Source organism: Diadema antillarum, unplaced genomic scaffold (genome assembly GCF_040938485.1).
Source record: "Diadema antillarum isolate AM-2024a unplaced genomic scaffold, OU_Dant_1.0 seq00001187_RagTag, whole genome shotgun sequence".
Classification (NCBI taxonomy): domain Eukaryota; kingdom Metazoa; phylum Echinodermata; class Echinoidea; order Diadematoida; family Diadematidae; genus Diadema; species Diadema antillarum.
In genome coordinates, this window is record NW_027271986.1 from 580,920 (window position 1) to 597,781 (window position 16,862).

Here is a 16,862-nt window from a genome sequence, read left to right on the forward strand (position 1 = left end):
GAGGATAATACACTGCCTGATTCCAGCATCTTTCAACAGGCAAACTATTATGCCATCAGTGACATATACAACCTGTATACCTATCCTCACAAAACACAGAATTGCATAACATTTTCATGAAGCACTGAGTTGTAATGCAGATCTCTCATTGACAAGACAGTTACATGGTAGCATTGTGCCGCAATGACATAGGGATGCCACTGATCAGAAAACAGCAACTACTAAGACTAACTCTTACTTGTGTGGTGGTAAATATTGAAAGCAAATGTCCCACTCATAAAAATAAATATTGAACATGTCCATGCATACAAGAAATAAATACAAGGGTTTGCATGTTTTTCTCCATACAAGTAAAGTATTCATGAATTGCTGTCACTGCAGTGGTTTGCAGTGAGAAATTTACTGATTATGATTGCTAATTTTGCTGTATTTTAATATAACAGTTAAAACTTAATGTTTACAGAATAGAAATGCAAAAACACAAATACTTTTTTGTAGTCCCTTTAAAGGCAACTACCAAACTGGTGGACATTGTCTTAGCTTTAGAAATTCCAATGGTCAAAGTGAAAGCAAGTTGCACCCTTATTCCAAGAAGTATAATGGGTCATACTCATGACATCTTTGCATCACCCATCGCCTGGTACACACCAGCCAGTGATGTGCGAAGCACCTCAGTCTCTGCAAAAGTTTCAGTGAGAGAAGTTGATCACACAGTCTGAACAGAAGTCAATTCCATTGTTAAATGAAAGTTTGCAGTCAGAGAATTCAAAGCCTCCAATTATTATCTACACAACACATCCAAGCAGCAGATTTGTCTAGAACATTGAATGAAGTCTACGTCAGTCGCGCATTACAAGTGTTTTACGCAACTACAAGACATTATACCTAATAGACGAGTTGGGAACAGATGATTCCTTAATCGTGCGAATACATTCAACTAAGTGCATCATCATTACCAATCGTGTTGGGCTGAATGAACTTCATTTGGAGTTGTAGTAATTAAAGGACCCAAAACTCATTTATGCGAGTGCAAGGTGAGGCAGCCACAATTGCCATTGAATTGCTGAATTTGTACACAAAAGTTTCTAAGAATTTTTCAAAGACAACTTGGCTGAATGGAAGTTCATAACTCAAGTGTGGAATAAATCTTTCTATTTCCTTGCTCTCAGGAATGAGGTGAGCTACGTAAAATGTGTATGTTGCCTATTGAGGACTGCTATAGCTCATAGGCCAGGGGCCACAGGTTCACCACATGCATGTGACAACCTATCATAAGCAAGGGTTTGGCAAGAAAAATTTAGTTGTACACTCTGTTATCAAATTCAAGACATGTTTGAGCACTGTTTGTTTGTTGGTTTGTTTGTCTTTAACCCTTTCTGTACCAGGGATTTAGACTGAGTGTACAATGATATGGGGTTCATGTACCAGTATATATTCAAAGCACCCACAAGGTTGATGAAATGTTGTGAAGCAGCTCTTTGTTGCAGACATCACAAAGTGTAGAGTCCACTCTTCTTCAAGTAGTCCTGGTAAAACTGAATGCTCTCTTGGGTGGTCTGGGGCCGGACACTGGACAGGGCTTCGTTGAAATGCCGCATACTGACCGCTTGGATGTCAAAACTCTCCTGCATGGCCGCCAGGGCAGCTTCACGACAGACGGCCACAACCTGCATACAAAGAACGCTTCATGAATGCAAACTATCCATCGAGTCTCCACACAAATTGGGCTAGCAAATAATGCAGAAGAGATATCTTGAATTCATAATTCAGTTTTTCAACTGACCAGCATGTTTACATACTCCATACTGACCTTCCTACTGTTTTCCAGATCAAAAGTTAATTGATGGCGCAAATTGATACAAATGCAACTGTAATCATAATAACAATGGCAGATTTGTGTGAAATAAGACAACTTCAAAAAGTCTGCAAATTTTCTACATGACTGAAAATAGAAAATATTCCAGACCTGTACATTATCTTTAGATATCTGTTGAAAGGCGCATCTGATGGAATAAGATCTTATTTATATTTGACATTGCAAACAAATTTACCTAATTACAGATTTCAGTTTCTCATCACTGATTAAATATTAAGAAAACATTTGGATAAAAGAATGAAAGCCATAAGATTGGAGTCAGGTTAACAGATTTATTTACAATAAAATGTTATTAAAATATCAGCAACTTTGATGCATTATTTAGTTACAATTCTCAAATTAGTGTGCAAATCCTGTCTAAAAATTTTCACCCTAAATATGCCATGAAACCCCACCATCTTCTTCCATCCGCAAATCCCTCACTCTAATACTCTATAATATCCTTGTTCACGACATCTCATTTCTTGTTGCTTTTGATCACCTACTACCCTTCACTCCTTTAATATGTGACAGTGCACCTCAAAACGAACATAAAGTCGCACACACTAATTTTGCCTGAGGACTGAAAATAAGTGAAATGGGTCAACCTAGCCAAACTTGACTTTTTAATATTTTCTGAAAGTGCGGGTCTTCTGTTACATTACGCTAAAATTTGGTATCATAAAACGGGCAGGAAAGTGTGTTTTTTTTAGCAGTTTATCTCGCACATTTTTGGTAGAATAATGTGATATGGTGTGTCTTTAGAATCCCTTTTTCATTTCTGAAAAACCTTGTCCACACTCTTCACTTTCAACTCTAATAACTTTTGAAAGGATAGTGCTACTGCTTTGAAAGTTGGCATTAATTATGGACAGAATGTGTTAACGAGGCATCTTTAATTTCAGTTTAATCTAATAATCCCTTCATTGTTGTTACTCTGGTGGTTTACTTCCTGTTTTTTGTCCTATTCATCGCACAGCCAGCACGGTTTGGTAAAGATTAAGCGCTTTAATAGTCACTGTACTTCAGAGCCTCTTTTCTCAGTTCACACTTTTCCTGAGTTTGTGCTTTCTTTCCGATATTTAGATAGGTTAGGAGAGTCCATTTGATTTAAGTTATACATCATTTTAAAGCTTAAAGTCTGCTCTTTCAGAATATGGTCTTAACTAAAAATTCATGTCTGGCGACTTTTTGTTTGTTTTGAGGTGCAGGGTCACATATGTCCAAACTTATCTTGAGGATATGTTGCCATGGCAACAATATGTATCTATGGACTCGTCTTCCTACCTCAGCACCTGAGTATCCTTCAGTCTGTCTGACTATGGTTGCTAGGCAACAATCTTCACTGACCGGCATCCTCCTGAACTGGATGCGGAGGATCTCTTCTCGGGTGTGGTCATCTGGCAAGGAGACATAGAGGATGCGGTCCAAACGCCCCGGTCTCATCAGAGCCTGTAGAATCAGTTAACAATGATGATAATGAGAACGAAAATACTCTTCATAATCACAGTCACATTCATACCCAAAACTAGTGATAATTTTAATAATAATACACTGCATATGCGCACTACACCAATGTGCCCTTTTAACTGACATTCATACAACTGCTTCAGGTGAAGAATACATCTAAATCAAATTTCTTATACTTTTAATATAGGATGTACTGAGTATAAACATCAACATAGCCAGATAGTGTGACAATTTCTAGCAGACCAAATGCTTGAGAGAATAAAGAGAGATAAAGTTGGGAAAGCATAAATTTCTCAGCACTAAAATTATTTGAGTCAGTAAATGTTTGCTAACATAATATTACTAGTATAATATGAAAATGAAGATTATCACATTTTCCTTCTAGTGAGAAAAGAATCTGTAATTTATCCAGAACGTATCAGGGCAATTACCCCGCGGATAAATACAGTACACTCCCGTTATAACGAACACGGTTATAACAAAATTCCGGTTACAACGAAGTAAAATTGAGGGCCGCAACATTGTCGAAGCTATGTATTTTGATTGTTTATTCATTCGGTTATAACAAAATTTTGTTATAACGAAAGAAAATTGCCAGTCCCCAGGACTTCGTTTTAACGGGAGTCCACTGTTCTGGTTAGTGATAAGATTAGAGTAAAGCTTAGGGTTAGGGTTAGGTGTAGGATTAGAGTTTGGGTTAGGGTTAGGATTAGGATTAGGTTCAGGATTAGGATTAGGGTTATGGTCGGGGGAATGATCTGGGGTAATTGCCCACGGGATAATTGCCCTAGGCCCTATCCAGAAATGCTTTTAAAAAAAGATCTCACCTTATCTATCATGTCGGGACGGTTTGTGGCTGCCACAACTACCACATCCCTCAACCCTTCTACACCATCCAACTCTGTCAACAGTTGGCCCAACACTCGGTCTCCAACACTGCTTCCACCACCAGAACTGCCCAAAGTAGTGAAGAAAGGTAAAGGTCATCATGTGGTTATAGAGGTAAGTAACTTATTCCTAAATTAAGGTTTACTTTAAATATACCCAACAAGTTTTGCTGCAGAAATAATGATCTTCTATCTAAATTATAATTCACTGCATATCATAGTTTGCGAAAAGATAAGATGGAGATTGTTAAACTTATCAAATCTGCCAACAACAGCAACAACAACAACAAAAATCAGAAGAAAATCTGCTGAAATGTGTTTAGAAACTTTTGAAAATCATTCATTGAACAAAAAAAAAAAGACTTAAAAACAATTTGTGATGTCATGTCAGAAAAAATGATATACAAAAAATTTAATGAGGATTTTGCAAAATTTTATTTTACTAGCATAACAAAAGAACAATAGACTTTGCAATAGCCCTTTCACAGAGTGAAATAATATTAACAATGAAATAAGTCAGCAACAAGTCAAGGGAATGTGTATTTTTGATTTAAAAAATTTAATGTTGTGCTTTTCTCTTTATCTTTTCTTTATATCATTGTTCTGAAGTGACATCAGGAACTGTTGTAGTCATCCAGAAAATGGCAGCACCTAAGCTTCAAAAATTCATAACTTTTGAACAGATTGTCTGATATTTCTTTGACTTCTCTGCAGTGTTCTACTACACTGTACAAATAAATATTGTTGCATTCACTCAATCCAAATGTTGCGGGAAACTTCCCCTTTAACCCGTTGAAAACTAGTCCTGAGTATACTCAGGCAGGTGTCTATGGGAAATAAGTGTTGTAGCGATATCTCTCCGTCCTCGACGGGTAATCTTTGTCAGTAAAGACATGAGATTTTACCTTCCTCTCTCTACAGCTATGCCATCGATTTCATCGAAGAAGACAATCGCTGGCGCTGCTGATCTCGCCTTTCTGAACACCTCCCTCACAGCTTGCTCGGACTCACCGACCCACTTACTGAACAGCTCTGGGCCCTGAGGACAGCGAGATAGTTGATTCATTTGGGCAAAATAAAACCCAATGAGTCATAAATTCATCCTTTACAAACAGGCATAAGAATTCAAGAAAGTTTTCATAATATTTACTGAGTGTATTACTCATTCCACTTCATGCATATTTGCAAATTAGCCATGTATTCATTTGATACACTTCCTTTCAACACAATACAACACATCTCCTCTGAACAGAGTCTGCATGGAAGGTCGACATAAATGAGGCTTTTAAACTTCCTACAATACGATAATGATGACCTACTATGATGACAAAAAAAAAAGTGAGAAAATAAAACATACACCAAGGTAGTGGGATAGACAAAGAGATAGAGATAGAGTGTGAGGGAGAGTCAAACAGACCCATGGAAGATTGACAAAGAGAGAGAAAGAGAGAAACACACACATACACACACACACACACACACATAATGATGATGATGATAATGATAATAATAATGATAATAATAATAAAGATAATAATAATAATAATAATAATAATAATAATAATAATAATAATAATAATAACAATAACAATAATAATAATAATAATAATAATAATAATAATAATTTGCTTTTATATAGCACATAATAAAGATTTTCTATGTGCTTTACATACATGAAACTTCCATCTTATAGTTCTACATCAGAAAAGGAAGGGGGTATAACCCTTACTTTAACAGATATGAAGTTTAGTCCGCTCTCTGTAGCCAAAGCCTTAGCGATGAGTGTCTTAGAACACCCAGGTGGACCAAACATGAGGAAGCCCTTTGGTGGAGTCACTCCCAACCTGGCAAAGGATTCTGGGTGTTTGATGGGCCACTCCACGGCCTGACGGAGCTTGAGTTTGATGCTGTCTTGACCACCTATGTCTGACCAGTACACCTGTAGCAAGCAAGCACAATTACGTGAATTTGATCTCTGGAAAAATTAAAATCTACTGTGTCATTTGGAAGGTGCCACAATGAAATGATAATTTGCTGCTGATTATCAAATACAGTTCGACCTCGATTATCCAGCCTCCTTTTATCTGGAAATCTCTATTATCTGGACGCGTTCACGCAGTGAAAAACTTTTTTTTTTCATCCAGAAATTGAGAAAAAACAGTGACCTTAAAATCAATTAAAATTTCTGCAAAACTCACATGATTTACCTACAATATTCCCGACAGAACTAACATAAATTCACACCACATTATCATCGTAAAAGTAAGGGACTACAATTTTGCACAGGCTAGCATAGATTACACTACCATTGCGGGGTACGCTACCTGCCTAGCTGCCAGTGCACTGGGACGGCAGCTTGGACGGCAGCTATAATATTAACTTGTGTCTCCCATATCCGGCCAATTCGTTTTTCCGGATGAGCGCTGGTCCCGACATGGCTGGATAATCGAGGTCGAACTGTAGTTCATTAAAGTGCTACTCAAGTACCTCAGAAATCTTGTCAACCTGACATGAAGTAGTCCGTAATTGTGTTCCCTTCAAACCACTGTCATGATTTGTCTGTAGATGGCATCAAGTATCCATGCCATTCATGTCAAATCTTCAAACTACGTACCTCACACGGAAGTCAAATTGAATGAAAAACTTTGGTTTCACAACAGACTGCCCATAACATGGCATTTTCTATTGCTTGACACTGAACGTTAATTGCCAAGGATCGTTACCTCTAACGTCAAGCCTTGCATGGCACATGAATATACATTTATACCAAACTTTTGTTACAACACATCATTATTCATAAGAGTCTACACTACTTCATATAATTTGCACTCCTTTGAAAACACAAACTCATGACATAGTCACGAAAAACTTGTCCTGTTTTAATGGCTCTATATTAGATTTTGAGCTGAGATATGTCAGAAATTGTAAATGTACAATGTAATTGCTAGTTGCTCCTGGCTTGAGGTACAGTGGACTTCTGTTAAAACAAAGTCCTTGGGACCGGCAGTTTTCTTTCTTTATATCAAAATTTCGTCAAAACCGAACAAATAAACAACAACAAAAATAGAGCAGATGTTGCAGCCTGAATTCTTCCTTTGTTGTAACCGGCATTTCGTTATAATCTGGTTCGTTAGAATGGGAGTACACTGTACTATAGTAGATTTCTGTGTGCAAAGGACTTGGATTCATACCTTTGGTATATCAATTTCGACCTCTCTGAGGGCGCTAGGCTTGACCTGGGTCAAGGCATGAAGAAAGTCCTCCTTGGTTACTGCTCTGCTGGCTGGGATGGCATCTCTGACCTCAACTTGACCCTGGGAACGCAGACGCTCAAAGGCACTCATTGCCGCTGTGAATGATATAAATAAAGCACACATATAGTAATAGCTGATGAGGACCTTTTATATTCATGCACAATATATCACTTGAATAGAACAATCAAATCTACTCTCAAGTAGGACTAAAATAACTTTTGAAGGCATAGGTAATTCATCTGATGTCTAACTTTGGGTCACTTGCAAGGCTGTTACTTTACTCCCTGGTCACCATGTATATAAAAAGGCAAGAGAGTATTGTGCATCATGATGCGCATCCCAGATAGTAACTTTCTCACAGGTGAACAACTTTTAAAGTAACAGATGACTATCTACACAATACCAAACTTCTAGAGATACACATCTGCATTCCCCATCTATCTAGATCTATTGTACTATATTCATTCTATATTTAAACATTTGTGCAAATGCCTGGGCAGGTGATAGCCAAGACTTGGGCAAGTGGTTTGGAAAGATGAGCAAGATCTGAATGAGGCAAAACACACAGACATACACAAAAATAGATACAAAACAAAACAAATACAGGGTATTCTGTCTTACATCTTTCTACACATCCTGGTTCAAAGAATACAAATTCTAACAAGTTTACAACAGTACTGTAATTCATTTTTGGCCCAGACATACACAAAAATTAAAACCAAAACAAATGTAGGGGTATTTCTCCATCTTTCTACACATCCTGGTTCAATGAATTCTAACATGTATTCAACTGTTGTTCATTTTGTCAGAATTTTACTTGTAGCTTGAGATGAGTGATATTACAGCTTGGTATAGGCAAATAATACTATAACAATAAAAATACTGACCTTCCTTACAGACTGCGGCCAAATCTGCTCCCACGTAACCATGGGCACAGTCTGCTATATGTGCAACATCTTCCTCCTTCAGGGCGGTAGATACACTTGCCAGATGTTTGTCCAGAATCTGGAGTTAGTATGATATATAAAAAAATAAAGATGCAATTTCCCAAACAAAGCACATGTTCTTTTACATCACAGCATTAGCTGTACCACCACCACAACTATAAAATCAGAATTATGACAGGTATGGATCATACGAGTCTAGTGGTTTAATCGTCACTAATGTATCATCTATACGGGTAATTCCGTGAAGTTGGGGAACAAAGTGTTACATTTTAGCATAACTCAATACTAATTATGCTATACATATATTCTTTACAGGCTTTACATTTGTATTGAGACCATACATTTTCCTGGAAATTTTGTGCCATTCAGACTCAATTTTGATGAAGTTATTAAAAAAAAAATGTAACAGTGTCGTGTAGCATCGTGACGTGTCCATGTAGCATCGTGATAGTTAAAATCTGGTCCTAAAAGACAAATTAATGCAATTAGCTTGACCAAAATGTGATATAATATGCATAATTACTAGATTAGTCAGATAGCTACATATCTTAACTCTATTTTCCACAGTTTTACTTTTACAAGAAAATTACACAATGTGTCACTATGCTACACGGTGTCCACCAAATGTAACAAAAAAGGACACCGCGTAGCATCGTGATACATTTTGTAATTTTCTTTTAAAATTAAAACTGTGTACAGGAAATTTGAGATATTTAGCTATCTGACTAATCTAGTAAATATGCATATTGCATCAAATTAATTGCCATAATTTGTCCCTTAGTACCAAATGTTAAAATTTCACTATGCTAAATGGACACGTCACGATGATACAGGACACCGTTACATACATTGTATTGTTTAATAACTTCATCAAAATTGAGTCTGAATGGCACAAAATTTCCAGGAAAATGTGTGGCCTCAATGCAAATATAAAGCCTACAAACAATAAATGTATAGCATAATTAATATTGAGTTATGCTGAAATGTATTTTTCAAATATCACGATGCTACATGGACACTGCCCCAACTTCATGGAATTACCCATACACATTCATCCTGACAATATCTTTATAATAAGCCTTATGTAAAATGTTAACATATCAATGCGACATATTTAGAAGTTAAACAAAATGAATACAAGATGCTTCATGTTTCATCCACCAAGAAATACATTGCTCTTCTTAAGTAGTTGAGGACAGTTCGATTTTGCTGTAACATGCATTTCCCATAGACACCTGCCCGAGTATACTCGGGACTCGTCCTCAACAGATTAATGACCAATGCTCACATTTGATAACATAATCATTGCAATAACACATCATCAGGTCTCCTGTGATTGTCAATGAAGTCATTGAATATACCTGTTTTCTTTCTCGTGCATTGGGGACGCTAATCTCGATCTCGCGGTCAAATCGGCCTGGTCTTCGCAGCGCTGGGTCAATAGAATCGGGGCGACTTGTAGCACCCAGCACCAGGACATGACCCCGGGAAAGCCCACACTACCAGCAAGGCAAAGATCAATCACATGTATGGAAAATCATAGTAAATAGGGTCTGCCATAATCAAGTTTAGTTTACTGAATAAGCTGTCAGGACCAACAGCTACATTTTTGTTATCTCAGATCATCCATGAGGTATGTTTTGATCATCAGCCATTCACACAGCTGGAGTGAAGCCAGTTTCCTTTGAATATCTGACATATGATTAAAACTTTAAAGTTACTTGAAATATGTCAAAAATTGTCTAAAGTAGCGAGACCTGTTGGTCTTATTAGCAGCCTTACTGATATGGCTTGATGGATACATATCTTTTGATCTAATATACACAGCATAGATTGTACTTGTGCATTTGTCTGGAAATAAGAAAACATATGAAAATAAGGTGGAAAATATTAATTTCTTATTAGGAATTTACTTCAAATATACATGTGGATTTTAAAGTGAATGCAGAAATATTAGTGGTACACACCAGTGAAATTTGAGGGAAATTGGACAATCTGTCCAGAAGATATGAAAGTTTTTAATCTATGTGCTGTCATTGCTGGATAAGACTACAACAATTCATGATTTACAGTAGGGCAACAATACCAAAAAAAATTAAAAGAATTCCACAAAATGTCATTTTTATCAAAGTGCATATTCCTTTGACTTGTTACTGAAATATTACCCCTGCCTTCTGAAGGAGGTTACTATTTCATCACGCTAGAAAAATAAGAACATCTAATTCTCCTTTAACTTTATTTTTTTAATTTCTAATTTTCAATTTTTTAGTGGCACACTCTGAGGGACACTGAAAAAAGTTCACGTAGCATTGTTGTGACAGGAAATTAATATTCAAAATAATATTTTCATGGCATCTCTGAAAATGTCATACAATCTAGGTTGTGTATGACCTCAAACAACATTACCCCCAAGGCTTGCATAGCTAGCTTCGTAAACTACTTTCAGCAAAACATGATGATTTCTGTATCTTTTGCTCTGCCCTCTCTTTCTCTTATTCATCTCAGGAGAAAGATATGCAGAGGACGGGGCAAAAAAAAAAAAATATTCAATTAATCATCTCTTGTCCCAAGGTGTAAGCTTTGATAGTACAAACTGTGGTGGATAGGTATGTTGACTATCACTGTCACCATTATCATTGTTTTTCTGTTATCATTACCATTTGTAGTATTATCACTAATATTGTCATCATCTTCATCAATGTAGCTATTATCATCGTTACCTTTGTTACTGCCCCTATCTTTACAGCTTCTATTGGACTTCTACCATCAGACTACTGCTAATACTACTATCACCATTACCCCCACCTCCACCACAGCAAGAACAACAACAACAACTAGTACTACTACTAGTACTACTACTACTGCTACTTCTAAATTCTACTACTACTACGGTGGTGGATCCAGGCGAGGGTGCACCGGGCGTGCGGCAGCCCCCCCCCCCCCCCCCCTTTATTCTATGTTAAAAGAAATAAAAAGAAAAAAAATTGGGGGTTGGGTGCGTGCGCCCCCCCCCCCCCCCCCATAATTTTGTAAAGCGCCCCCTCTTTACGGAATTCCTGGATCCTCCCCTGTACTATTACTACTGCTACTACTACTACTTACTACTACTACTACTACTACTTACTATTACTATTACTACTACTACTACTTCTACTACTACCACTACTACCCCTACTACTACTACTACTACTAAATACTACTACTACCACTACTACTACTACTACTACTAAATACTACTGCTACTACTACTACTACTACTACTACTACTACTACTACTACTACTAAATACTACTACTACTACTACTACTACTACTACTACTACTACTACTACTACTATTACTACTACTACTACTAACACGACTAATGCCACAAGTACCGCTACTTCTCCTACCAAGCCATCCATGAGAGTGAGTACCATGGAGACCACACGTTTCTCCAGCTCACTGTGGACACGCTCCCGTCGAGGACACAAGGCATCCAACTCATCGATGAGGATCAGGCTCGGAGCATTCTCTGTGGCTTCGGTGAAGAGCGCCCTCAACCTTGACTCAGACTCGCCATAGTACCTTGGGGGAAAAAACAGAAGCAATGGCAGAATTGAAGCTTGGCAGGCTGACTTCTTATACTAGGCATAGCAAATACCCATTGGGCTTCTTTACATTGAGAGAACGTAGCATGGACAAAATATATTTCAAATCACCATTATATCAATTTAAATCATTCTCATCAAATCTTCTTACATAACTTACATAAAAACTGTAAAAGAATGTGTGTTGTTAACCTTTTTCCTCCTCAAATACCCTGGAAGGTGAGTCAAGAAAGTAATTAGTAGTTTAAGAGTTGGCTATAAAGGCCTTGCATGTACACCTATCTACATCCCCTGTAAGTCACTGATCACCCTGTAAGCACTGCTACTAGCAGTTACAAAAATTTTACATATCTATCTTGGAAGGTTTTTGCGCTAAATTTTATGGAAAAATATCGCTTTGAGAACAGTATTTACACAAGGAAATCTGGTCGCAATTTAACCATAACTCTGTGACAATACCAAACACTCTCTCCTAAAACACTGTGGGATGATTCATATCATATCTCTTTGTGTATGGTATACTCCCACATGGTAAAACATAAAGGCCCTCTATTCAACAATGTAATGGAGTTTGAAACCTCCTTCCATTGCACGAGTAAAGAACATACACTGTTTACTCATACTTAGTACAACATCTCGGACATCATCACATGTAGTCCACTCCAATTCTTGAATTCAGTACAGAAACTGCTACCATTTTAGCAGGAAAGACAAATGGGCAGCACAATACAGATAGTCATTCATGAAACTGATCAATTGAAGCCATCGACAGTAAAATGAGAGACTGAATGCAGGCTTGTAACTGATTTAGTGTGCAAAAGGTATGCTTACTGTCATGTCAGAGGTGTGCTGGTGTAAAAGCTACGATTTGATACCGAGTTTAAAATGGGAGTCAATCTACGTTGGTGACACTGGCAGTGCACTGTCCATTTTTGCTCAAACAAAAGGTATCTTTGATTGCGTATATGTCACATGATGAGCATAGACGAATCGAATAGCTAAAATCTTTTAGGTGTCAAATATTGAGCATTGTGGATCCAGGAATTCTGTAAAGGGGAGGCGCCTTTACAATCTTAAAGGGGGGCGCATACGCCCCCATTTTTTCTTTATATTTCTTTCGTTTAAAAAATAACAATAAAGAGGGGGCGTGCTCCCGGTGCGCCCCCCTCTGGATCCGCCACTGTTGAGGATATCATGTTTGCATCTGTGTTGGTTAATTGGCTCACCTACTGAGAACCTCTGGCCCGTTGATGACCACTGTGTGGACTCCAGTCTCACATGCCACAGCACGAGCCAGCATGGTCTTCCCCACCCCTGGGGGACCATACAGCAACACTCCCCTGGGTGGGGGAATACCTAAAAGTGACCCCCAAAAAGTGTAAAAATATGATACTTTTAAGTAGAATCCATGTTACAAATTTCATAAGTGAAGTAATGCTCATAAATTGTCTTGTACCATCACTTTCTGCCAAGATACAATGATAAGGCTTCTGTCAAGCTTCAGCATAAGCAAAATCAAACTTGCCACTTAAGTTTCAGTGAACATTGACTGAGTTTAGTGAGATAGTGAACTCCACATTTTTTTGTAGTCATCATTTAACATTAATTTCTTTGTGGCAACGTTGTATGTGTGCAGTACTCAACCTGACATCACTTACACAAACTTATAAGAATTTTCTCACAAGTGGCATTACTCAATTCTTTACAACTATTCTACCTGTCTTATGCATACATCAATGAGACACCGTGATTACTTCAAGTTGTCAGATACTGTCATTATTTCCTTTATGCAAAATCACTGATTTGCTGAGAAAATACAGATGATTGCCAGGATTACCAAGAGAGACGAAAACGTCTGGATTCTTGAGAGGCATCTGTACCATGTCCCTGATGGATTTCAGCTGTCTCTCAATACCTCCCATCATGTCAAAGGTCACACGACTTCCAAGCTTGGCAGCCATCTTGTCTTCTTTTCTATCTGCTCCCTCTTTAGCCGGGGAGATTATTGAGATTTCTGTTGTTTTTGTGACTCTGTAGATACCACTCTCTTCTGGCAAACTCTGGCTTATTGACAGATTCCTGTGTTTGGCAAACTTTTGTTCATCATCATCACAAGACAATTTTGAACTCCTCTTGGGAGTTGAAGATGCCACGACGCTACTCGTCTCTGACAAACTTAGTGATGTGAATTGATTTTCAAGTTCACTGGAAGATTGTAGGGCAGAGCAGTCACTTGTTACCATGCCAACGATAATGCTTGGGTCAGTGATGTCTGTCACACTGTCCATTTCAGGAATCTTCAAAGGTTCCATGCTCTTGTCTGCATCCAACTGTTCATCTTCAGTAATTGAGCAAGTGGATATGTCAGTTCTCCCGAGGCATGAGCTAACATTGTGAGAGCTGTGAAGCTTTGATTGGTCAGCACTTGTCATGCTGAGGGATGACTGGTCATCACAGTCCACTCTCTGGGTCAAAAGGTCTGGATTTGAGGGTCCCTTGCTTGTCAGGGTTGTGACCTCTTCCACTTCTAGCACAACTGGCTTGCCATAGTAAGAGACACTCAGGACACACTCGCACATGATGTGTTTACTGACTAGACTGCGAGCTAGATAGTTCTTGAAGTCAGCAGATTCTGTCAACGTTGATTCTTCATTGGCACTGTGAATGTAAAGCACAACATGAAATCTGATTAGATGTTATTGTTAAAGGAAATGCACACCTGTAATCAGAACTTCTGTAATGAAGGTGTTGTTTATTACTTTCTTGTGTATTTTTTAAAATACCTTTTAATCCACCAAACTGCTGAATTTCTCCTTTGTTTTCATTCTGATGGCTGTCAGTAGACTGTTGGGCAAATTGAAACTGATTACAGACAGAGTTAATGGGTAACTACTGTTTGTACATTGTATACTTTCAGGCAAACAATAAATAATGCCTGCATAAAGTAATCGCATGAAAAATAAATCACATAAAAATGCAATGATTAGCTATGTTCATGATAATCAAACAATACAAGATAATCTGATTTTTGTCATACATCTCATATCTCATTGCACAGAATTGTCACAGCTAAACATTTCTATACAGACCCAAGGAAGATGACTTGTTTTTATCAAAACACTATGCCTCCACAGTTTGCTCTTGACAGTAAACTCTGCAAAAAGTATGGATGCAAATTGAATTTCTTACAAGACTATAAAGCAAAGTTGAGGAAAGAAAACAACGAACAAACTTTGATGAAATGAATCATGGAATGATGCACTAACATAACAGCAAGTGATTTTGTCATTTGTCTACAAATGTCACTGATCAGAAACTTCTTTTCAGTTACACACCGAATGGACAACTTTGCAGCGGCAGCAACCCCAACACTGCCATGTATTCCTTCCACTCTCAGCAGCTCTGTATCCTTCCAGCTACAGATCTCCCGTAGCCTGGGATGAACGCCAATGGATGCTGGAGGAAACCCCTTGACAGGCCAGGCCAGGCAGATGGACTTGGGTCCATCCTGCTGGCCAGATGTCACAATGGTAGGCTGACCAATACAGAGTTCACACAAGGTCATGGTCTCTGGGTTTAGCTGGATGACATCAGATTTGGCAGATAGGGGTAGTTTAGTCACACCTTCAAAAGAAAGCAAAGATTAGACATTTCATAATTTTGACTCAAAATGTCCTAAAATCATCACATCAACCCTCACATTTTAATACAATGCATACTTTTTTAAAACATCCATTGATACCTTGTGGAGAATAACCAGCGACTTGTTACCGCGCCCCACGCACGATTTACCTTTCTACCAACCACTTTACAGTAACACATGACACATTGCACTCTACCGTTTCATTAGCCCAACCAGACGCTGTATGTACGCTGTGTCGCGACGTACCTACGTACAGCAACTGGGCTGTGTATAGTAACCGTTTCATCTAATAAAGTTACACTGAGCATGCTAATGGGTGACAACTCAACAATAAATTTGACAAATTATTGGTCTGATGAGTGTAAAGAAATGACATTTCCAACCAGTCTATACAACACTTTACACTTATTACAGCTACAGGGCACACCACTGACACTGTGAATTGACAAGATGTTTGATCAATCATTTGACACTGACATGATTTGATATATTTACTACAACAATTTCTACATCAATCATTGAATTTGAAATAAATTTAGGCCTACTAGACGGTCTATTACTATGTGAGTCAGTCCAGGTAGCCTGTGTAAGAGGCAATCAGCAGAATCACAGAACTCAGCAAACAGAACTAGCGACTGAAATGTTGGTGTTAGAAAAAAAAAATGAAGGTAAAATTTAAATTTAACCTACCTTTGTCTACCTGCGGTAAGGTCTCTCCCAGTAAGACACGATTGGAAATAACTGATATCCGAGCCTTCCTGGCGGCATCTAGCACATAATTTACGTTTTTCACCACCGTTGCCGGCTCCACATTATTCTGATTTTCTGTCGTAACCAACTTTCTGAAGTTTTCAACGTCCTTGGTTTGAATGAAAACATCGACATCACCTTTGCGGATACTCTGCCACACGCTTCTTTGCTGGCCATGCTGACCTTTCTTTTTGCTTGACATTTTCCTTCGATTAATTCAGTCGTTTAGACTGCAGTGCGACAGTGCGTAATCTTCAAGAATGAAGCAGCACTCCAACAGAAGAAGAAGAAGTATCGTACATGAGCTCGCTTGACAGAGAGATGGAATACAAGCCCATTCTGAGTGCCCAGATTATCACCAGCCCGCTAGCTAGCTAGCTAGCTACTAGAACAGGTACAACTACTGGCCTGGTGAAAGACAGCTTGCGGGGCGGCACCGGCGCGGCGCTGTGTGGATCATCGATGGA

General features: G+C 38.3%; 1 protein-coding gene across 1 annotated transcript; it reads right to left on the minus strand.

The window, feature by feature from the left end:
• Positions 1–1,490: 1,490 nt before the first annotated feature.
• LOC139744547 (ATPase family gene 2 protein homolog A-like) lies at positions 1,491–16,597 on the minus strand. Its single transcript, XM_071654978.1, has 13 exons — positions 16,336–16,597; positions 15,338–15,626; positions 13,840–14,660; positions 13,229–13,358; positions 11,796–11,979; positions 9,775–9,912; positions 8,354–8,471; positions 7,404–7,561; positions 5,942–6,151; positions 5,118–5,251; positions 4,153–4,279; positions 3,143–3,307; positions 1,491–1,667 (listed from the first exon to the last, which is right to left on the minus strand). The coding sequence occupies exons 1-13, from the start codon at positions 16,595–16,597 to the stop codon at positions 1,491–1,493; spliced, it is 2,913 nt and encodes a 970-aa protein (XP_071511079.1).
• Between the last annotated feature and the right edge of the window lie 265 nt (positions 16,598–16,862).